This window comes from Symphalangus syndactylus, chromosome 11 (assembly GCF_028878055.3).
Source record: "Symphalangus syndactylus isolate Jambi chromosome 11, NHGRI_mSymSyn1-v2.1_pri, whole genome shotgun sequence".
Classification (NCBI taxonomy): Eukaryota; Metazoa; Chordata; class Mammalia; order Primates; family Hylobatidae; genus Symphalangus; species Symphalangus syndactylus.
In genome coordinates this window covers 35,747,215-35,770,964 of record NC_072433.2, presented here as the reverse complement: position 1 = coordinate 35,770,964, position 23,750 = coordinate 35,747,215, and the positions used below count along the sequence as shown (strand labels likewise).

The 23,750-nt window shown below is 59.0% G+C and overlaps 1 protein-coding gene across 1 annotated transcript; it reads left to right on the top strand.

Annotated features, from left to right (window-relative positions):
* The first annotated feature begins 1,800 nt into the window (after window positions 1-1,800).
* MMP15 (matrix metallopeptidase 15) lies at window positions 1,801-22,886 on the top strand. Its single transcript, XM_055299634.2, has 10 exons — window positions 1,801-2,561; window positions 13,458-13,606; window positions 14,234-14,362; window positions 15,872-16,179; window positions 16,534-16,695; window positions 17,610-17,863; window positions 18,224-18,362; window positions 19,203-19,353; window positions 19,505-19,620; window positions 21,001-22,886. Exons 1-10 carry the CDS (start codon window positions 2,400-2,402, stop codon window positions 21,438-21,440), a joined length of 2,010 nt encoding a protein of 669 aa, XP_055155609.1. The 5' UTR covers window positions 1,801-2,399; the 3' UTR covers window positions 21,441-22,886.
* Window positions 22,887-23,750: the final 864 nt, after the last annotated feature.

Sequence of the window (23,750 nt, the reverse complement as noted above, 5' to 3'; positions counted from 1 at the left end):
AGAGAAAAAATCACCAGACTTGACCAACCCAGGCCTCAAAAAACGTTGCTCCATTCATTCCTGGGCTCCTCTCACTAACAGCTAGCCCCTTAAACCCCAACTTTTTTTTTTTTTTTTTTTTTTGAGACAGGATCTCGCTCTGTCAGCCAGGCTGAAGGGCAGCGGCATGATCATAGCTCACTGCAGCCTCAACCTCCTGGGTTCAAGTGATCCTCCCACCTCAGCCTCCCAAGTAGCTGGGCCTACAGACGTACACCACCACACCTGGCTAATTTTTGTATTCTTTGTAGAGATGGGGTCTTGTCATGTTGCCCAGGCTGGTCTTGAACTACTAGGCTAAAGCAATCCTCCCACTTCGGCCTCCCAAAGTGCTGGGATTACAGGCTTGAGCCACCTAGCCCCAAACTTTTTAAAATTGGCTAATCGGGACTAAATATCATGAAAGAGTGCAACGTGGTCGGTTAAACAAAGACAACCCTGTTGTCCGTGTCTGAAGACCACTGCACATTTCCCAAAAGCAAATTTCAAAGTGGGGAATTTAGAAACCCACTTCCCAGATGACGGATCCCACAGAGAAGTGAGTCCGTGGAAATGATGAAATTGCCCGGTTCCTTTCTCTAAACTCCGACTTCCTTTCCCCAAGGACATCCCAGGAGGGTTCAAACGCGCCCTCTCTAAGGCGCTCTGCCAGGTCTCCTGATTTCCAGTTTCCGGGAGGTGAGGCCGGCTAGGGTGCCCCGAGGGCCTGCTCTAGAGAAAACCGCCCTCAGGTGAGGACGGCTTCCATTTCCGGGTCTGAAGATAAGGAATAGCTTATCTTCGGTCTCCGCCCTCCTGCCTGCAACTCTCACTCACTGACCACGCCGGCCAGTCCGCCGCGCCAGGGCTGCCCTTGGCCTGGTCCCCGGGTCTCGGTGGACCTTCGACCCGGGCCTCCCAGCTCTGGCCTCCTGCATCCACCCCGCCCCGACCTCAAGCTGCTTCCGGAATGGAATGAAATCCAGCTCGTTAAGCTTCGCGGGGAGGTGTGTCCACCCGCCCCGCGCCGAGTCGGGCCGCACTGTCACACTTCACTCGCACCAGCCAGTGGCCAAAGTGCTTGGGCACCTATTGCGCCAGGCCAGGAACCGGAAGCCTTACCTCGCCCTCACCCCAACTATTTGCCCCACGTTCCCGATAAGAACATGAGGGCTCGGAGAGATTAATTTGCCCACGTGCAAGCGGCAGCTAAGGGACGGACTCGGAACTTGAACCGTGTCCCTCCTAAACCTGCCTCTTGTCCGCCGCAACGCGCCCTCGACGCGCACAAAACCCTCACTTTGCTACTGAGGAAAGTTATTCAATGGCCAGAGACACCCTGGGGCTTTTGAAAAGAGGTTTCCGGCTGACAAATATCCATATATATATATATATTTAAGCCTAAAACGACTCTTTGGTCCCTCCCCTAAGACCTCCTTCCCGTTCGCCTCGGCCTCAGTATCCCCTACCAGGTATGAGAAGGAGGAGTCTTCATTCCTCCCAGGCGGGGAGACCACGCCTTCCCTGCTTCCTCCCTCCGCGGGGGGGTCGCGTTGGAGATCACCCCCGCCCCCTAGACGCTGGGTTGGGAGTGACGCGGGGTGCGCTGGAGAGGTTTCCCGCCGTCTGGGAAGCGTAAACGGACCGCCCACCTGCCGGGCCTCGGCCGCCCGCACCTGCTCGTGAGAAGCCTCCAGCTGGGGCACCGCCCCCGGTCCCCGCCCGGGTCCGCGGACTGGGAGCACACTGGCCCTTTAAGAGCGCGGCGGCCGCGGCGCGCGGGGAGGAGGGCTGGGAGCTGCCCGGAGCCGCGCTGAACTCGCCGGGGACGTCGGGCGCCCGCTCCTTGGCTGGCTGGCTCGCTCGCTCTCTCGCTCGCTCTCGGGTCGCCTTCCTGCGCCTCCTCCCGGGACTGCTTGGGGGACCCGGGCCCGGTCGGGCGCGGCGGCGAGCAGAATCCCTGTACAGGAGGCGCGCGCTTCGGGCAGCGCCCGGCCCCGGGCATGGACAGAGGGAGCTGGACGCGCAGGGGGCGCCGCGGGACTGGGCGGCCGGAGAGCTGAGCCAGACAAAGGCTCCGGAGTTGCGCTCGCTCTCGGGAGCCGGGCCCCAGGCGCTGGGCGCCGAGGCTGCGGGACCTCGCAGGGGGTAGCTCCGGCCGGCCCCCTTTCCCGCCGGCTGGTTCCGAGCTCCCGGACCTGCCGTGCCCGCTTCTCGGGCTTGGGAATTTGCCGAGGCGACCTAGGCGGCTCCGGCTGGGACCGGGAGCCCGAGGTCCGCGGCGCGTCTGCCGGGCCAGGAGCCAGGGAGCGTCGCAAGTTTCCAAGGCGCGTGCGAGGATTCGGCGTGCAGTGTTGCGGGCTGGGCTGGGCGCCGAGAGCATGGGCAGCGACCGGAGCGCGCCCGGACGGCCGGGCTGGACGGGCAGCCTCCTCGGCGACCGGGAGGAGGCGGCGCGGCCGCGACTGCTGCCGCTGCTCCTGGTGCTTCTGGGCTGCCTGGGCCTTGGCGTAGCGGCCGAAGACGCAGAGGTCCATGCCGAGGTAAGACCCCCGCCCTGCCCTTTGGCTGCGGGCTGGAGGCTTGGAGGGAGAGGCGCCACGTCCGCAGCCTGGGACTCGGAGGTGGAGGGAGCGGAGACGCGCCCCCCTGTTCTGGGCCGTGGAGGGGAAGAAAGCGGACTTGGCAGTCTGCCCCTCCCCAGCTCGCCCTCTGCAGCGCACCTCTTCCCAAACCCTGGAGGGCGCAGGGCCTCGCGCCTCCCCGCTACTCCTACAGCCCTGTTCTGGGCACTGAACCCCCACCCCGACCCCCTTACATTCAGCCTGTGTCCCGGGAGCCGCTTCCGCCGCCCCCAGCCCTTGCCTCCCCTCCTTCCTTCCCTCCAGGGCAGCCGATTCCTCGAGAGCCCGGCTGGCGCGCAGTGGCGCTCTTTGCGAGTGGGGAGGGGGCTGCTCTCGGGGACAGCCACAGGCGGAGCAAGAGCTGGGCGGCTGGGCAACAGCGCTCCTGCCCAGGTGGCCTCTCGTCTGGGTGATACCGAGCCGCGCACGGCGGGCCGGGATGGAGGCGGGGGGATGGGTGCAAACAGCTGAGGCAGTGGACTCGGGTTGCGGGGGCGCTTTGGCGACTTTCTGCGCTCTTGCGAGGAAGCCTAGCCACGCCCGGGCGGCGTCCTAAGGACGGACCCTGCCTCCCACAGCGCTGCCTCCCAACAGCGCCCCTACGCCGAAGCCCCGGGTTGGAGAGGGTGGACCCCGCGCCTCCTTTCGCTAGGAGCCCGCTTGGCGTCCCTCCTGGGGTCCCGCTCTGGATGGGTCCCGCGGGTGACCAGGCGCGGCATCCCGGCGTAGAGCCGAGTCCAGCCAGCGCCCCAGCTCCATGGTGTCTCCCGAGCGCGGACACTGAAGGCCCCAGCTTTCTTGCCCCAGAGCAACAGCAGGGTCCACTCTTCCCCGACTTCTAAGACCTGTGCCCTGCCCCAGATAGGCGGGGAGAGGATTGGGCGGGGAGTAGGGAGAAAGAACCACCCCGGAGCCGCTTCTGCACGGTGCTCAGGCCTTGGTGCCCTTGGGCTGCCCGGGCTGCGGGCCTGAGCGCCGTTTCTATTTGCAGCTGGGCTGGTGCTCCCTCCCTGGCCCACGGCGGCTTTCCCACCTCCCCGGGCTGCCTGGGAGATTTTTCCGATGGAAGCTTGCCCTTCCCCGCCCTACTTTAATAAACGCATAGAGGAAGGGCAGGGAATTCCTCCTGGGCTCGAGTTACACCTCCCAGCCATTTCCCCACCTGCTCTGCCCTCCCTCCCTGGCCTGGCCATGGGAGAGCTGAAGGGAGCCAGGCCCTGGCAGGAGGCAGGATAGGAGCCCCGCCCCGACCCAGTCTGGCCACCCTCCCCCACCCCATTCACACAGGCAGGCAGGAGCTTTAGGGGGCTCCTGTTGGTGAGGATTACCCCTCAGCCTGTGACCCAAGTACTGGGTGGAGAGTGCCATTTGGGCCCACCTGCCACTCTGGGCTGGAGTGCCAAAGAATTTCAAGTCACAGTCCCACCCGTGAGTTTCTAATCTACTTAGGGATGGCGTCTGTACATAGGAAGCAGTGATGGAATTCAATGGCCATGCATTGCTAATGGCATCCTAGCTGGCCAGGAGCTCAGGGATGCAGGGACCTATACTTGGAGGGGCTTCACTCTCTCTCTCTCCTGCTTTTCCAGTTCCATCTCACCCCTACCCCAACTCCCCAGCTCAGGGAGTGCCCACAGCTCGATGCCGCCAGGGAAGAAGCCATGGTTGCATTATCACAAACCATGCTCCTGATCTGGAGGTTGTGACTGTCCTGGAGCCCTACTCCTGGGGGAACATTTGGGTTGGACCTGGGCAGTGGCTGGAAGAGACCCCGGAAGGTTTAGGAAGCCCTGAATGTTGGCAGCCATGCAGATAGAGGGCTAGAGACAGGTGGAGTGTCCCAGCTCCTACAGTTGGCTTTGGGTACAGGCTGCTTCTAGAGTCCCATCAGGTCTGGCCACATGTGGGCCCAAAGAGTCAAATGGCCTCAGCAGCCAGCCCATCTGCCGGGGCCTGTGGCCTCAGACTCCTGGGCCTGGCCTACACCCTGTGTCGAGCCTCCCTTCCTTGGAGAAGGGCTGGCTCTTTCATCCACACAGCTTCAGGCCTCCAGTTGGGTCATGGCTGGGACCTTCTCGGAGCAGCTTGGCAGTTGAACCAAGACCAGCCCCTCTCCACTTCCTCTCTCCCCTCCCAGGGTGGAAGCCACAGGAGTTTCACAAGGCTGAGACATCAAGGAGCCTGGCATGTGCTAGGAACTGACAGACTCCTGCAACCTGCCAGGCCCTAGCCCACCACTGAGCTGCCCTGTCCTATCCCACATTCTCCCTTGGATGTCCGGTCCCAGTCTGTAGCCATTCCGGGCCAGATCCCCACCCGGCCGAGGTGCCCACTGTTGTTCCTGCCCTGCAGGGCTGAGAGTCTCCAGGTTCACCAGGGGAGCTCTTATCTCACCTGCCTCCCCCTACCCCCCCCCCACCCAGGCACAATTCAGGCCCTCAGCCTTTTCCGTGGAGGTGACTCAGGCTACCAGAGTTCACAGGTGTGGTGCCACCACCACCAAAACAGATCCACCCACCTTTCCTGAACAGGCCCACGAGTATCTTCCTAGCCCCTACCCGGCCACTGAGCAGATGAGGCAGCGGGGGTGGGGGCGTTGGGAGGGGGTCAGCCTGAATTACCATTTTGACCTTCAGGTGAGCCACAGTCTTGGGCTTCCTGCGCTTCAGTCTCTACTAGCCCTTCCATGCTGGCTCCGGGGGGTGGGGGGGGGGGCACTGGTCCCTTCTTTCTTTTAAATAGAGCAAAACTACAGGTGCCATCTGTGCCCACCAGCTAAGAAAAGGGGGTTAATAGCGGGGCCTCGTCATTGGGAATCTACAGAAGCTGAATCTTCTCCCCCTCCCCTCTTGTCTCTGCTTTTTACTCTGTTTTCTTGCTAGTAGCAAATCACTCCTCTCCATGCTGTCAAGACCCAGAGAGAACTGGTCTGATTGGCACAGCCAGGGACCTAGATCTCATTGGGCCATGCCCTTCACACCCAGCCCTTGCCATGTTTCCGAGTTGGGGCTGCCCTTGGGTCCAGCCAGTCATCTGTCTCCTTGGAGAGAACAGCCCAGTGTAAGCTCCTTGTCTGAGCAGTGTATTGGCCTGACCTTCCCATTGTGACCTCTGAACATAAATACCTCCTTTGCCCCACCCCAAGGGATGCCGATACTTAAAAGATATCCATGAATATGGAGAGGAGCAACATGGAAATACACGCTATCCCCACCCCCCAAAAGCCCAGTGCCCACTGCTGTCTCTTATGCCCATTCGGGATGGCTACACTGCAGGCGTGGAAAAGCCCCTCCCTGCTGAGCGGTTTGTTCTGCTGTCCGTCTGTGGCCCTTTTGTTGTTTGGTCCAGATGTTCCCTGCCATCATCACCTCTGCCCCGCTGGGAATTTGATCTCTGCCTCAGGCTAGCTGTGGTGGTCGCTATGAGAACCACTACTTTCCAGATCAGATCAGAATGGGTATTCTCCATATCATCCCAAAGCTTAGGTGGCTCCCTCTCTTGGACACTCCAGCAGGAGCAATGCTTTGGTCCTGGAGATGTGTTTTCTGAGTCAGCAGAGAGCGGTTGCAGACTCTGCTCCTATCTCTCTCCTTTACAAAGAGGGTCCTGGGAGAAGCCCACCATTGAGTGTGAGGACCGGGACCCTGAAGGCGGTTGAATGCTCCAGACTTGAGACACAGTAGGCACCATCTGGCTGGACAGCCCTGAGTGACAGCTCAGATAGGGCTGCTCCACAGTCAGACACAGGTTCCAGGGATTCCTGAGACCAGAGGCCATGGAGCTGGGCCTGGATCCCAGAGGCAAAGAGGGATGCCTCTTCCCTAATCCCATGGCCCTCGTGGGAATGGAAGAAAAAGTGGGAAGAGACCCAACTCAGCCTCCAGTGTCAGGACAGATGGATAAGCCCCTGGTACCAGCCATTAGCTAGCCCCTGGAGATGCCCCTCATCCTGCTGCCATCGGCTGGTGGTGATGCAAGCCAAGGTCTAGATCACCTCTCCAGGGCACTGGCACTGCCTTGTCCTTCCCCTAGGACTGACTGTCACCCTGTAGAGGTGAGAGTCCAACTCCACATTCAGCATTTATGAGCATGGCACTTGATACGCAGTGCAAAATAGTGCACAACACGGTGGCCTACACCCTGTGTCCAGAGCCTCCCTGGCAAAATTGTGCAAAACAGTGACAGAAGCAAATGGCATTTACTGTTGAGCAAGTCACTGAACCTGTATGAACTTCAGGATCTCTATAACAAGGGAATAGCAATGGTATATTTGCTTGATGGTGTTACTGGGGAGATTCATTGCATTTATGTGCAAAACACTAAACGCTATGCACAATGCCTGGCATGGGGGGCCTAAGGAGACGCAGGTGTTATTTTTGAGCACCTTCAACATACTTGTGTCTGTTGTGGACACAGACTAGGGATGTTTTGTAAGCATTTTCACATTTAATCCTTGTATTAACTCTTCAAGTGTAGATACTGTCATTACCCAATCTATGAAAGAGGAAACTAATACTGTGAGTTGAGAGAAATGACCCCCGCATTCCATAGCCAGGGAGTGGCAGAGCTTGGATTTGAACCCAGCTCAGTCTGGCCTGGAACCCAGGTTCCCAACCCCCATGAGGGGTTAAAGGCTACAGGTCAGAGCCTAGGGTGCCATCCTGTGGAAGTTCCACCAGGCAGAATTCTGCTGGGCCTGATCCAGGTGGGAAAGAGGTTTCTGAGGTGGAGCCAGAGCTGCCTGAGCTATGTGAGCCAAAAGCCCTCCCCAGGCCCACCCAGCCTTGCCCCCATCTCTCCAGCCACCCAAGCTCTGCCCTGTGGACAGCCCAATCTAGGAGTCAGCACCTGCAGGGAGGTTTCCAGGTGAGGACCCAAGGCCGGGCCCCCAGCCAGGCCCGAAACTCCTGGCTAACAGAGGCCTCCTCACCCCGCCCACTGGCCAGGGAACCCGGTTGTTTTTTCCTCCAAGTTAAGGAGTGTGGGGCAGGCTGGAAGGCTGCTGGGTAAAGAAGTGGTCAGACCTCAAGACGTCTTCCTCCTTCCTGCTTCTCCTGCTGGACTTCCCCACCACCCAGAGTCCCAGCCCCCACCTGCAACTCGCTTTAAGACCCATGGGAGGGAGCAGATTTAAGCCCAAACTAAGCATATGTGTCCTAGAACTGCTGAAATGTGGACCATGCTGCCTCTAAAGGTAGTGAGCAATCCACCAAGGAGGACCTGGTTCGATGCGGCCTTTTTATTTTTTTTTTATTTTTTTTTTTGAGACAGAGTCTTGCTCCTGTGGCCCAGGCTGGAGTGCAGTGGCGTGATCTTGGCTCACTGCAACCTCCGCCTCCGGGGTTCAGGCGATTCTCCTGCTTCAGCCACCCGAGTAGCTGGGACTACAGGCGCCAACACCACGCCTGGCTAATTTTTTGTATTTTTAGTAGAGACAGGGTTTCACTGTGTTAGCCAGGATTGTCTCAGTCTCCTGACCTCGTGATCTGCCCGCCTCGGCCTCCCAAAGTGCTGGGATTACAGGCGTGAGCTGCCGTGCCCTGCCCACGCCACCTTTCTTTACTGGCCTTGGGGGTAGTTGCGCCATCGGTGCTCTCAACCCCGCTTGGTGGGTCGGAGTGATGGTCTTGGCCCTATTTTGCAGAGGAGGGAACTAAGGCTCAGAAAAGTTATCCTAGCCGTCTTCCGTTGCTGGGAGGCCTGTTATGTGGACTCGCAGTCGGGACCAAGGGGCAGCCTTCGGGGGCTGACTTCCGCTCAGCATGAGGAAGGGCTAACAGTCATTGCTGTCCAGAGAGACAATGGGCTGCCTTGAGTGGCAGTGAGCGCCCCCTGTCTGCAGGATGCAGGCTGGATGAGTTTTTGGCCAGCTGTAGTCCATGGAGTCCCGGGGGGTGGCTGGGCTTGATGGTATTGGGGCCACCAGCTGGTGAGTGGACTCTTGGCTCAGGTCCGCTGATCCAGGTGGGCCCTGTGGGACTGGAGTGCGCACCCTGCCTTCTGCAAGCTCCCTGGCTCCTCCAGGACTCGTCCCATTCAGCACAGGCTCTGTGCCTAGTGGCTGGGAGTACAGAGCTGGGCACAGCCTTGGCCTGCTCCCTAGAGCCCTCAACACCAAGACTACAGGGTAGGGGAGATGGGCATGGTGAGGACCTCACAAGGCCACAAAAGGTCTGGGGGCCAGATCCATCGCTGGCAGCCTTGACAAGGCTTCTTTTGTGCCTGGCTGGGCAACTCTGCCTGGGTCTGCTCAGATTGCAGACAGAACCTGGGTGACAGAGGCAAAGCAGAGCCCAGTAGAAAGTGTCCTTATCGCCTGGGGTCTGATAAGGGCCCTGGGGAGGGGGGATGCTGGCCAGCTCCACAGATCTGGGTGCTGGATGAGCTGGAAGGGCCGGCTGGGGCGGCGGCAGCAGACGCTCGCCCCCTCCCCCACCCCACTCCCACTCCCCCACCGTGGCGGCTGCTCACTGCACAGTATTGATCTAGCGGCTTCTTACACCAACCCTCTCGGCAGCCTGTGGGGGAGGGTGGACTGAGATGGCCCAGCGCCCAGACCCGGCCGGAGATGTTGGGTGAGGGGAGGATTAAGCACCCTTCCCCGTGCTGTGCTGGGCACTGCTCCTGAGAAAGGCCCAGTGTCCCCAGCCTGAGGCCAAGAGGAGCTGGTGATACTTCAGAAGCAGCCTGGTCCCATAGCCCCAGCTCCAGCCCAGATCAGCTCTGGGACCCTGGGTGAGGCACTCACTATCTCTGAACCTTGCTGTCTGTATTATGGGAATGGTCACAAATCTACCCTTCAGGAGTGGCTGTGAGCATTCATTGGGGGCTGGAATGGGTGGCTGGCCCATGCCAGACTCAGGTGCTGCGGTTATGACCTCTCCTGTGTGCCAGGGGCCAGGAACCCCCCTTCTGACTCCTGGTGGCCCATATCTCCTTGCCACTCACCTGAAGTGTCAATAAATACTAATGGGATGGGGTCTGGAAGTCAAGAAAGAAATTGGCCAGGCATGGTGGCTCAGCCTGTAATCCCAGCAATTTGGGAGGCCAAGGTGGGCAGATCACCAGAGGTCAGGGGTTCGAGACCAGCCTGGCCACCACAGTGAAACCGTGTTTCTACCAAAAATAGAAAAATTAGCTGGGCATGGTGGCGCATGCCTGCAGTCCCAGCTACTCAGGAGGCTGAGGCAGAAGAATCGCTTGAACTCAGGAGGCAGAAGTTGCAGTGAACCAAGATCACGCCACTGCACTCCATCCTGGGTGACAGAATGAGACTCCTTCTCAAAAAAAGAGATGGCTAAGAGAACCACAGTGGCCGGTGCCCCCCACAGCAGCCCACACCCCAAGCTGCAGAAGGGAGGGGCCCTCATGGCCCCAGAGCCCTCCCACTGGACAGTGGCCTTGGTGGCAGAAGAAACCAAGTCCTGCTTCAAATCCTGTCCTACTCTGCCACTTACAAGACTTTCTGAGCCTCAGTTTCCTTACTTGAGAAGCAAAGCTTCACCCACTTAGCTTACCCCACCTGTGACTCTAGGTAACAGGAAGAGGTTCCTTGTATTAGGGACAGTTTTTACAGTCACCAGGAGGAGCAGCAAGGGCTTGAACACTGGGACTGCGAGTTATGACCTGAGGACTCATCTGCGCCTTTTGCCCAGTGGCAGCAGAGCAGCTCAGCAAGCTCCCCACACTGCCCACCTGGAGGCAGCAGCACCTCTGGCCCTGCCCCCACGTCCCCACCCCCTGCTGTCTCTTCCCTCCTGTGTTCTCCTGAGCTTGTCCCACTTAGTATGGCAGGAGGGTGCCGGGAAACTTCTTTCTGGACCCTGGGGAAAGGAGGAAGCTTACAGTCCTATGGGTGGTATTGCTGCCACCCGGGCAGATTTATGGGCACTTGGCATTCAGCCACCCTGAGCACACTTTCGCCAGTCAGGCATGCTCTGTCATCTTCGCCTTGTTATCCAGAGGTTTGCGTGGTCTGCGCCAAGGCCGTGTTTCTGCCTACCACCCCCCAACTCCCCCAATCATTGCCCAAGGGGTGCCCCATCCTCAGCCTCTGGCTCTTCTCCCCAGGTGGCTGAGGGTTCAAGCTTGACTGATAGTGAGATGGAAGCTCTTGACTTCCCTGGAACTCAATACTGTTTTCTCTGTGTGGAGGGTCCATAGTGCCCTTGGGACCCTCCTGGCAGCCCCTGAGCTGGCCCCGGGGTTGAAGGGGCCCCTCTGCCGGTCTCTGGAGCTCTTCACTGCAGACAGGCCAGCTCCCTCGCTTTCCTCCCCAGGGCCCCAGCCTGATCCTCCCCCACCCTCCCCTCCTGTCGCTCCGCAGATACCGCTAATCAGCCCCTCCGTGGCCCATGATTGTGCTCCCAGAGATATTTTTACCTTATGCAAATAAGTGATGTAGAGGTGCCCTCATCTGCCAGCAGCCAGTCCCCCACCACTCCCCCAGCCTCCAGCTGCATTCCCTTTGCCGTTAGAGCTCGCTGAGCATCATGGCCTCGCCTTCTAGATCTCCCCAAGTACCTTCAGGAAAACTGTCCTTTAAGGATGGTGGATCTGCCGCTCCACACCTTCCAGCACAGGAGTCTTGGGAGAGGTTTCCCATGCTTGGGAAGAACAGGGAGGGTACCCACGACATTGCCAGTATCTTATTGAGCTGTGGGAATGCGCCCTGGGCCAGAGGTGAGGAGTGCTAGTGGAGGGGTCCTAGGGGCCTCCTGCCTCCCTCCACTCTGGGGTCCTGGTGGAGCCTGGCCCATCACCAGTCTTGAGAAGTCCAGACCCATCAGCCCTCTTGGTCAATGATGGGTCGAGGAGGCCAAAGGCTGCCTGCCCCAGGGACAACCACACAGGCCTCTGGTCTCTGTCATTTGCACGTTTGTCGAGCACCATCTGCTGCCCAAGGTGGTGTCAGGCACTAGCGTGCACTTTACAATTCCTCCTCACAGAAACCCAGGAGATGAGGCAGGTCCTGGTGCAACCCCCCTGTTACTGATGACCAACTGAGAGATGAGGAGGTGGAGTCACACCTCGGAAATAGCCAAGCCAGGGTCTGCCTAGCTCCACCTGTCCCCAGAGCTGGTGGTGGTTTCTCAGCTCTGCATTTCCACCTCATTGCTCTGGGGCTGTTTCCCGGGTCCTGAGAGGCCTCAAAGCTGTGGCTGCACATCCAGTCTGTGACCCTGGCAGCTTCTCCATGCTACCCCTCCTTGGGTCAGCAGCTGCTCCGTCTGTCAGCAGCCTGGGTACCACTGAGCTGGCCTGCCCAGCCACACCAGGGCCCTGGCCGGGTGCCAGGGCTGGGCTGGTGGATGGCACCGGAAAACAAGTGCCTGAGGTATTAGATGTAACGTTGGTGGCAGGCAGATGTGGCTGTCAGCCTAAAGCAACCACTGTGTCCAGCTACTGCCCTGCTCCCTGGGCCCTTGGGGTGCAGCCCTCACATCCCAGAGCACTCAGAGTGCCGGCCTTAAGGGCTTCTCACTCTGGAGACCCCCAGAAACCCAGACAAGTCAGACACTTGCAGTGTCCAAGGTCCAGGGCAGCCCCTGGCCTCTGGTCACTGCCTCCCGTGGCGGTCACCGTGCTCTTGAGGGCTTGAGGACATGAAGCAGGCAGGGCAGAATCCCTTCTCTACCATAGCTTGGCCTGGCTCTGCCCTCTGGCTTGGCTGTGCAACCTGTGGGGTATGGGTTCCTTGCTTTATATAGGTGTGCTGGGTCTCCCAGGGAGACTGTAAGTTCCTGAAGGCCAGGATGCCTCAGCCTAGCCCTCCCATGGCCCCCAGCTGGCACAGAGGGTGTTCAGAAACATCTGGCAGGGTGGGTGGTGGATGGATGAGAAGACTTGCCAAGCAAGCCCTAGAAAGGGAAGGGTACACCCATTGTGTACCAGCTTTTTCCAAGGCTGTTTTCCTCAAACCTCACCCCTCAACAGCCCATGGTTCCCCATTCTATAGGTGAGGAAGCTGGGGCCCAAGGAGAATAAAGAGTTTGTAGCGGAGCAGGGACGGGGCTTCAGGCTTCTGTCCTACCTTCAAGCCTGGGTGGGTACCTGCATTTGTCCACTCCTTCCAGGAGATTTAAGGTCTTTGGGGAGCAGTGCCAAAGAGTAAGGCGTCAAAAGGTCCTGAATCCTTTTGGGTCCTTGGCCTGGTAGGGGCCCACCCTAGAGGGGCCTGTGCAGTTGTCAGCTACTGTGGACACAGCTTCTGTCCTAATGGGGGAAGACAAATAGCAAACACCTAATTGAAATGTACAGTGCATCAGATGGGTGATAAGCATGGGAGGAAGGAGGGGGCTGCAGGGTATAGCTGATGGGGCCTTTTTAACATGTCAGAGAACACCTCTTAGATAAGGTGGTATTGAAACAGCGACCTGAAGAAAATGAGGATGAAAGCCACACAGTTGTCTGGCGGGAGAGTGCATCAGGCAGCAGGGGCAGCAAGTGCAAAGGCCCCTGCGGCAGGAGCATGCCCGGCTGAGGTGGATGGTGGTGAGGGCCAGCTAAGGTGGGGTGACAGAGTGAGGGCCTTGTGGCTCTTGTACAAATGGCTTTTCCTTTGCAATGAGAAATCTTCAGAGGGTTCTAAGCAGAGGATTGATCAGACCTGACCTGGCCTTTGTTCTGGCTCTTATGTGAGGAGAGATGACTGGGAGGAGGGTGCTGAGGCTCACACGGTCACCTGGGCAGGAGGTGATGATGGCTCAGATAGGGCAGCGGTGGTGGAGGTGGTGGGAAGCGGTCGGCACAGGCTGTGCATGTTTGGAGGTAGCAGTGCCAAGATCTGCTGACGGAGTTGCGGCTTCTTTGCAGAACTGGCTGCGGCTTTATGGCTACCTGCCCCAGCCCAGCCGCCATATGTCCACCATGCGTTCCGCCCAGATCTTGGCCTCGGCCCTTGCAGAGATGCAGCGCTTCTACGGGATCCCAGTCACCGGTGTGCTCGATGAAGAGACCAAGGAGTGAGTTCCCTCCACCATCCAGACCCCACAGGCACCTGCCTTCCATCTGGCCTGCTCTCAAGAGGGCTCAGCCTGTGGAGTTTCCAGAAAAGAGTGACCTAGACAAGAGATGCCAAATGGTTTGGTCCTCCATGTCACTTCTGATTGGTTGGAGTGGCTGCCCAAAGCCTTGTATTGAGAAAGCTCCAGGGGCAGAATCCAGGCCTTGGCAGTAAGGAGCACAGTGATTAGTGATGTCTGATATGGCCAGGGGAGTGTGGAGGTGCAGTACAGGAACTGTGGAAGGGAAATCATAGCTAGGCATGGCTATGAATCTAATAAGTGACATGACCTAAAGCCATGTCCCTAAAAGAACGCACAGAGCATAACGTATCCGGGACAGAAGGCCTTGAGCGACCCTCCATTACTGGGTGATGAGAGAAGGGCTCACCTTGACTGAGCCACTCCTGGGCACTCAGTCTTCCAATATAGGCATTTTGCCCATTTTACTGGAAGTTGAAGCTGAGAGTCCCCTGTCCCCACCATGTCATAGGAGGGGCAGCTGGGAAGCCTGGAAGTGGCAGTGCCAGAACAGGCAGGTGTGTGGAGGGGAGGCTCTGTGTTCACCCTTCTGTGTCTGTGTCCCAGGTGGATGAAGCGGCCCCGCTGTGGGGTGCCAGACCAGTTCGGGGTACGAGTGAAAGCCAATCTGCGGCGGCGGCGGAAGCGCTATGCCCTCACCGGGAGGAAGTGGAACAACCACCATCTGACCTTCAGGTAGGGGGCTCAGCTGCCCAGGGAGGCATCTGCTCCTCAGCAGGCCGAGCCTCAGGCCTCCTTTCCCAGAGCCCACCTCAGGGCACCCAGCCTCAACAGTCCAGCCCGCTTTCACGCTGATGAGACCAGCCACACATGCCAGGTAGTCTCCCTCGAGGGAAGGTCAGGACCCTTCAGGCTACTTCTGCCCTGTCCTTCCCCACCTCCCACCTCCCTGCAGGCAGGGGCTGGCCTCACTGGGCACAGCTGGGCTAGTGCCCCAGCACAGACTGGCAAGGGGCGGGGGACGGCTAGGGTGCAGGAATCCAGGCATCCATCAAGTGAACAGGCAGCAAGTCACCTGCAGAATCCTTGGTTCAGGGGCCCTCATCCTTTTTGCTGAGTTCTTGAGCAAGAAAACCCCCCAGCCAAGTGTGCCTTGGGCCATGTGGTTGTCCCCAAGGGCTCCCCTTGTTCCAGTCTGGCTCTGTCCCAACTCTGAGCTCCATCTCCCAAGGAAGAGTGGTTCCCATGGTCACTTAGACCTCAAGCCCCCAGAATGAATTCAAGGTCCAACCAGCTAAAATATTCCCTTCAGGTTTAATGGAAGCCTCTCTAGCACACAGAGCTGAATCTGATTTGTATAGGTAAGAGCAGGCCTCACCATACGTCATCAAATGCAGTCTCTGGCTACAACTTACTTCCTCTAATCCTCACTGGAACCCTGTGAAGAAAGTACCCCCCCCCACCACACACACACACACACACACACTCTTTTCTAACTTAACAGATAAGCTGGAAATTGGCCAGGCACAGTGGCTCACACCTGTAATCCCAGCACTTTGGGAGGCCAAGACAGGTGGATCAGCTGAGGTCGGGAGTTCGAGACCAGCCTGACCAACATGGAAAAACCCCGTCTCTACTAAAAATACAAAATTAGCCAGGTGTGGTGGTGCATGCCTGTAATCCCAGCTACTTGGGAGGCTGAGGCAGGAGACTAACTTGAACCCAGGAAGTGGAGGTTGCAGTGAGCCGAGATTGCACCACTGCACTCCAGCCCGGGTGACAGAACAAGGCTCCATCTCAAAAAGAAAGAAAGAAAGAAAGAAACTGGAAATCAGAGAGTCACTTACCCAAGGTCACACAGATACTGTTAGAGCCAGGCCTTGAACTCAGGTCTGCCTGACCCTGGAGCTCAACATTGAGAACTGCTCAGCCTGTTTCCCAAACCTCACCCATGTGTATCCCATTTTCTAGACTTTTCCCCCAGCCACATAGCACCTGTATTTTAGTTTACTTAATGTCTCGCTTAGTTAAAATCAGTTTATTTGCCACAATGCAATCTTAATTTAATGATCTTCATGATCTCCTGGATTTGACACATTCGAATTATGATTTACATCAAAGCAAACTGCCAATTGATAATGACGGGTTTGTTGATGACCTTGCATGCGCTCTTGGGAACATGCCAGCAGAGGATAGTAGGCCCTTGGCCCTGCATCCGCTCACTCATCTCCCATCCATCCCCAGCATCCAGAACTACACGGAGAAGTTGGGCTGGTACCACTCCATGGAGGCGGTGCGCAGGGCCTTCCGCGTGTGGGAGCAGGCCACGCCCCTGGTCTTCCAGGAGGTGCCCTATGAAGACATCCGGCTGCGGCGACAGAAGGAGGCCGACATCATGGTACTCTTTGCCTCTGGCTTCCACGGTGACAGCTCGCCATTTGATGGCACCGGTGGCTTTCTGGCCCACGCCTATTTCCCTGGCCCCGGCCTGGGCGGGGACACCCATTTTGACGCAGATGAGCCCTGGACCTTCTCCAGCACTGACCTGCATGGTGAGGACAGCTGGCCAGGGTGAGGGGCAGGGCAGGTGGCCCCGGAGCTGGGCAACAACACCCTGCTGAGTGGGTTCAGCAGCCACGGGGCTGGGAGGAGAGAGTTCCCCTGTGTTTGTCTCTGGATCACTACACTCGATTTCAGTCTGTTGTCCCACCATCTCCAAGGGGAGGCAAGAAAGGATGATTGTACCCATTTCTCAGATGGGGTTGTTGTAGACTGAAAGAGCTCAGCCTCTTCCAAGAGGGAAGCAAGGGCAGGCTCTCTGGCAGCCTCAGCCTGGAGGGTCCAGGGTGATTGAGTCCTGGGACTGGCCAGAGCTGACTGTGCTGCCCCCCTTCTCTCCCCAAAAGGAAACAACCTCTTCCTGGTGGCAGTGCATGAGCTGGGCCACGCGCTGGGGCTGGAGCACTCCAGCAACCCCAATGCCATCATGGCGCCGTTCTACCAGTGGAAGGACGTCGACAACTTCAAGCTGCCCGAGGACGATCTCCGTGGCATCCAGCAGCTCTACGGTGTGTGGGCTGTGACCAGCGGGCTCTGCATGCCGCTCTCAAGTCCCTGCCCAATGAGGAGTAGGCATTGCTGTCATCCCCATTTTGTAGATGAGGAACCCAAGGCCCAGTGAGGATTAGTGACTTGTCCACATCATTTGGGGAATAAATGGTGGTACTGGAAATGAAACCCAGGGCAGGCTGCCTCCAGGGCCTGGGCCTCACTTGAGGCTGTGGCTGCAGGCTAGAGGCCTTGAAGGGACACAGCTTCCTCATGACCCTCCTCTCCTCCTCACCCTTGGTGGTATTCTTACTAGACCACAAGGGCCTGGGGGATCCCAGGACCCGCCTCCTCCCACCGTCACTCCCAGCCTGAGCCTGTCACCACTCTGTCCACAGTGCTACTGGTTTATCACTTCCCAGTGGCTTTGAGGAAGTGCCACCCCCCCACCCAGGGCCCACCCGAGAAAGTCTCCAGCAGTGAGGTCCCCTGGGCCAGTTCAGTAGGTCAAGGCACTCTGTGCCCACACCGAGCCCTCCTCGGGGCTGGCACCTCCTGCCATGCTGGGCACTTGACGGGCACCCCTTGCTGCATCCCCAGCAACTTGGAAATGCAGAGTCCAAAACACCTGAAGCCAGGGCCTGGAGCCTCTGCTGGAGCAGGCTGGCATCCCAAGGGGAATGTCCCCAAGGGGACATGCAGGTAGACACCCTCAGGAGCACAGTGACCCAAGGTCAGTGTGGGGAGGTCGAGGAGGGGCTAGAAGGAGGAGTACCCAGGTCCCACCGAGGATGGAGGCAGGTGTTGGGGAGGGGTCTGCTGTAGATGGACAGGATTTTACTTTCCACCTGGGTGGGCCTGTGCTGGGGGCCCCGGGCCCCAGGGTTCTGAGTAGGAACACAGACCTCACTTCTGAACCCCTGCCTCTCTGCAGGTACCCCAGACGGTCAGCCACAGCCCACCCAGCCTCTCCCCACTGTGACGCCACGGCGCCCAGGCCGGCCCGATCACCGGCCGCCCCGGCCTCCCCAGCCACCACCCCCAGGTGGGAAGCCAGAGCGGCCCCCAAAGCCAGGCCCTCCAGTCCAGCCCCGAGCCACAGAGCGGCCTGACCAGTATGGCCCCAACATCTGCGACGGGGACTTTGACACAGTGGCCATGCTTCGCGGGGAGATGTTCGTGTTCAAGGTCTGGCCCCGCCTCCCATGCCTGTCCCTGAGCCTTTTCCCTGGCTACTCTGGGCCCCCTGTCCCACCCTCACTCAGCAGGCCCCAGGGAGCCACTAAGCCCTCAGCTCTAGATGGGGAGGAATCCAGCCCAAGAGGTTGAGGGACTTGCCCAGGGTCACACAGCAAGCCCTGGTGCCAGCTCCCCAGCTCAGGGCTCTGTTTCTGTGCAGCCCTGGCTTTCCAAGCCACTGCCTGCCTCAGTATCTCAGTGTCCTCTCTTTGGGCCCACCCTCACCTGGGAAGGGGTGGTTTGAGGATGGCACCTTTCCCGGCCAAGGCAACTTGCCTGCGCTGCCCACTCACACCACGCCCTCCCCAGGGCCGCTGGTTCTGGCGAGTCCGGCACAACCGCGTCCTGGACAACTATCCCATGCCCATCGGGCACTTCTGGCGTGGTCTGCCCGGTGACATCAGTGCAGCCTACGAGCGCCAAGACGGTCGTTTTGTCTTTTTCAAAGGTGAGCAGGGGTAGGGTTAGGGGGTTGGGCACCCTTCCTGCCATGACCTCTGACCCTGCTGGATCCGAGAGAAGAGGAGGTGAAGGGCTGCATTGCATGTCTGGTCCTGTGCCCCCACTGTGAGCTCACTCCGGGAGGATGGGGACATGGCAGCAAGGCGGGACGGCAGGAAGATAGAGGCCGGGGGCAGAGTTGGACCTGCAACCCAGAAGTGCCTGGCCACCTTGTGCAGCAAAGGGCTCAGTCCTGCTTCCCTCTGTCCTTGCCTCTTTGCCTCCTGCAGCCCCATACTCATAAGAACAGGTGCCCCCAGCCCACTCCGGGACCAGATTTCTGTGGTCTGTCTGCAGAGACGAGGTCTTGCAGGGCAGTGCCCCGTGATGGATCCACCGGGGCTCTGACCCCACTGTCCTGAGCTTCAGCGAGGCAGGAACTCCCTGAGGACAGGGCTGGCCCCACACTAAAAGCAGGGAGCCCTGGGCCACACACTGTGAGGGCTGCGGGTGTGCTCCAGGGACACAGCCCCCAGACCCAGAGGCCAGGCAGCCCCCTCCCCATACAAGAACTATATGTGCGGGGGTGGATGTGCACATGGAAGCAAGGGCTGTGGATGGCATGTGGTGTGTATGAGTGTGAGCGGGTGACTCTTGCTCATGGGAACAAGTGTGCCTCAGGTGTCTGTGAGTGCGGCGTGTGATGCGCGGGTGATCTCATTGTATGTTGTCATGGATATGTAGAGGGGTGTGAGTGTGATTTTGTGGGCCCAGAAGAGCATTCTTTTCCTGCACACACCCCTCAGCCCCAGGCCTGTCCTCACTGTGCCTGCCACCCCTCCTTCAGGTGACCGCTACTGGCTCTTTCGAGAAGCGAACCTGGAGCCCGGCTACCCACAGCCGCTGACCAGCTATGGCTTGGGCATCCCCTATGACCGCATTGACACAGCCATCTGGTGGGAGCCCACAGGCCACACCTTCTTCTTCCAAGAGGACAGGTGAGCAGTGCGCCCCTCCCCTAAGGGGAGAAGGCCCCAGCTAGGCCCCCCTCAACCTCAGGCCTACCCGGAAAGAATCCACTGCCTGTGGGGAATGGGTCCTGTCCCAAGCAGGGTCTCTAGGCCCACAGCCTGGTGCTTTTGTTCACAGGTACTGGCGCTTCAACGAGGAGACACAGCGTGGAGACCCTGGGTACCCTAAGCCCATCAGTGTCTGGCAGGGGATCCCTGCCTCCCCTAAAGGGGCCTTCCTGAGCAATGATGCAGGTACCTGGCCAGTCCCTCCCAGTTTGCCCAGCACCTAATACCCCCTGCTACACACACCATGGGGCAGGGCTTGCCCAAGGTCACCCGGCACTGTGATGGTGTGTATGGGAGACACGCTGTGTCACGCTCTGGGCTGGGAGCTTACCCAGCTTGACACCCTGGTCTTTCCTGCATAGTTAAAATTCCCTTTTTACAGACAGGCAAACTAATAAACCAGAGAGCTTGAGCAGAGTGCCCCAAATCCCACAGCCAGGGAGGTGCGGAGTTAGGATTCCAGGCCAGTCCTGCCTGCGTCCAGAGCTGGAGCTCGGAACTGCCCTGATGCCCACAGAGTCCAGCCACCCCCAGGCAATCCTAGGGGAGCCTTGAGCCTGAGTGGGGCAGGCTTGGCTCAGAGTGTTAGGGGTGAAAATCCTCCCAGGTCATCACTCACCTACCTAGAAGGAAAGCCCTGTCTCTGTCATTATAACCAAGAGACAGGGAGCTGTGCCTCTTCTGTTTCTCTAGCAAGGTCTCTAGTGCATTTAAGAAAAACCAGCCAGGTGTAGTGGCTTACACCTGTAATCCCAGCTCTTGGAGAGGACGATGCAAGAGGATCGCTTGAGTCCAGGAGTTCGAGACCAGCCTGGATAACATAGCGAGACTCTGTCTCTACAAAAAAATATTTTAAATCAGCCAGGTGTGGTGGCTTGCACCTATAGTCCCAGTTATTTAGGAGGCTGCGGTCGGAGGATTGCTTGAGTCTGGGAGGTCAAGGCTGCTGTGAGCCGTGATCGCACCACTGTACTCCAGCCTGGGTGACTCAGGGGGGACCCTGCCTGCTTTGCCAGTGCTCAGGCCGGTTACACAGCTTCTGTATGTGAGCTTGGCACTTTGCAGCTGCTCTGATCTCTTGTGCTCACCCCTTGATTGAAAGCTGGCCTTGCCTGGTATTGATGGGATGCTGGCAAGGTGCCCAAGGCCAGAGAGCCAGCCCAAGGCAGCACCAGGTTCCTTCCGCTCTAGAACAACTGTGGGGTGCTGTGTGGCCTTGAGCAAGACCCCGAACCTCTATGGTGTGAGGTAAAGCCAGTTCTCGGAAGGGGCAGCAGGATCCCTGACTGCAGCCCCCAACCCAGCAGGCTATAGGACCCTTCCAGGCCCTGCCCCAGCTAATGTCAGTCTGGTCAGGAAGCCCAGGGTTCTAGTCGTACCCTTAGCCCAAAGCCCTCTGAGCCTCAATCTGACTCATGCAAGTTGAGAAGGGGCAGATTTGAAAATACTCAGGGAAGCAAATGAGAAGAAGGGTGTTTTGAAACCCTCAGCATGTCCTGGCCTTTGATTGTTCTCACTGGTGGTTCAGCTCAACCTGACGCCACTCTGGCCTCCTTGCCCCTGCAGCCTACACCTACTTCTACAAGGGCACCAAATACTGGAAATTCGACAATGAGCGCCTGCGGATGGAGCCCGGCTACCCCAAGTCCATCCTGCGGGACTTCATGGGCTGCCAGGAGCACGTGGAGCCAGGCCCCCGATGGCCCGACGTGGCCCGGCCGCCCTTCAACCCCCATGGGGGTGCAGAGCCCGGAGCAGACAGCGCAGAGGGCGACATGGGGGATGGGGATGGGGACTTTGGGGCCGGGGTCAACAAGGACGGGGGCAGCCGCGTGGTGGTGCAGATGGAGGAGGTGGCACGGACGGTGAACGTGGTGATGGTGCTGGTGCCACTGCTGCTGCTGCTCTGCGTCCTGGGCCTCACCTACGCACTGGTGCAGATGCAGCGCAAGGGTGCGCCACGTGTACTGCTCTACTGCAAGCGCTCGCTGCAGGAGTGGGTCTGACCACCCAGCGCTCCTGCTAACGGTGCTCAGGGGGCACCTGTGGTTCTGAGATGGCTCCCAGGGGTTCCCTCCGCCCCCAGGTAGGGGCCCCTCTCAGCCCTCACACACCCTGTCTGCCCCGCCCTCATTATTTATGCCCAGGTGTTTGTTTTGTTTTGTTTTTGGCACCTTACTTGACAATTTGTTTCTGTTTCCCTGACCAGGGCAGAGTGTTTAGAATTTTCTAAAGGTAGTTCTGCTCCAGACAGGGAATTAGGCCCCCATCGTCCTCTGGCTTGGCCACAGCCAGGGGAGCAGAGGGGCAGAGGCCCACATTGGAAGAGCAGCACCTCCTCAGCCTGAGCCCCAGGGCTGTAACTGCCAGGCTCTCTTTGCCCAGTTGGAGACTGTCTGGCCTCCCTGGTCCCCTCCCTCCCAAGTGAGTGTCTCTGGGCCTTAGGAAGAGCCTTCCACCCAGGGGCAGCCCCAGGCCAAAGGGGACCTGGAAGGGAGGTGGGCCGTGGCCCTTGAGTCCCCGTTGAGGCTTGGTTCCTTCCCAATCCAGCGGACTTCCCAGTCCACTTCTGACAGCCTCAGCGACCCTGGCTCCTTGTGCCAGAGAACCCAGCCCACCCCCGGCAGCAGCTCCCCGCTCCCACCTCCCCTTGGGCCCACACCTCCTTCCCTCTCTGGAGAAAGGGCCCTGGGCCTGCCTCACCACGGACCAAAGGGAGTCTGCCAGGGCCCCTCTCCCCAGGGAAGCAGCAGCCTCGTCCCTAGCAGAGATGCCTCCCTGAGCTAGAACCCTCTGTTCCTTCCCTGCACCTCCTCCTTCCCTCTCCCACTCACACCACTAGCCTCAGGGGTCTGAGCTCCAGCTCCCTCGGGCTTCAGCTGCCAGTGTCCTGAGCCCCAGGGAGAGGGGGCTGGTGGGTGCCTAGGCCTGGGCAGTGAATGGGTGCCCACAGTGCCAGGCACTGGACATGAGGGGTTCCTCCCCTCCAGCTCCCTGTGCCCCCAGGGTCCTGGGAGGAGAGACACTGGTGGGGATAGGCCAGCCACGCATCAGACTGTGAACCCCACGAAGGAGCCCATTGTGGCCTAAGAGGCTGCCCTCCTGCGCTCAGCCCTGAGGACAGATGCCTCCTTCCTCTTTTCCTTCCCAAAGCAAGCAGGAGGCCGTGGCTGCTGTGGGAAATGGTACTGTACAGCTGGCTCTACTTCCCCATGGCCCTGAGCAAGTGGAGTCTGCCAGCCAGGATCCCCGAGGCGCTTTGGGGGTGAAGGGTTCTGCTGGCCTCTACGAGTGGTTTCTTGTGCACTGGCACCAAGTGCGGGTCCGGCAGCTTCTGCCCCCTGCAGAACGGGAGAGCCAGCCAAGAGGTGGGGCCGCGGGGGTTCCGTGTCCACCCCCATACATTTATTTCTGTAAATAATGTGCACTGAATAAATTGTACAGCCGGCAAATGTGTCCTTGTTTGTAAGGCCTTGGGCTGGAGCCTTCAGCTGGAAGGGCGTGCAGGTGGTGGGGGTCCAGCCCATGCTAGGGTTAGGGGGCTTGACCTCAATGCCAGGGAGACCTTGTTCCAATTCCATGGGGGCTCCTTCCCGATGGCCCTTGGAAACTAGGCCCTGGGAGGGGCAGAGCTTAGGGCTGCCCTCAAGAGTCCAGAAGAGGGAGAGGCAGGGCACCTGGGGTCACCCTGCCGGGGTGGGGCAGGGAGGGCGCATGGAGTTAGTTTGCCGTTTGTTCATGCTGAGAAAAGACAACCGAGTTTGCCACAAGCCCTCCCCATCTAGGAGTGGAGGAGGAGCCAGGCCAGTCCTCCCAGGCTGGGTGCTGAGCACTGACGGGAGCCCAGAGAGAGATGGGAAATTGTGGCACTTTGATTCCAAAAGTTCCCTTCCCCACACATGCTGCTCAGAGTGGTGGGCACCCAAGACCTGCCCTTTCATCTTTGAGAAGCACAAAATCCCACCCAGGCCTGTGCAGGGTGCAAGTGATACCCCAGGAGGGCAGGAGACTGAGGCGTCACCATCCCTAGAGTCTGAGCATGGCTGTGGACCCGGGAGGTCCTCCTTAGCCCCCACATCCATGCTCTTGGCCAAGCCTCTTAGGTACTAGCCTGGGCCCTCAGGAATGTGATGATTTGCTGCAGTAGGGGTCGCACCCCCACCACGGAGCAGGCCAGGCCTCTGCAAGTCCTCAGGCAGGGTCGTTCCGCCTGTTTCAGACCCAGCTCCCACCCCCACAACCAGTCCCATCCCGTCCTGCCCCTTCCTCTCTTTGTGTTGAAACTGGCTGGGGAGAGTAGGAAGTGCTGGCCCTTG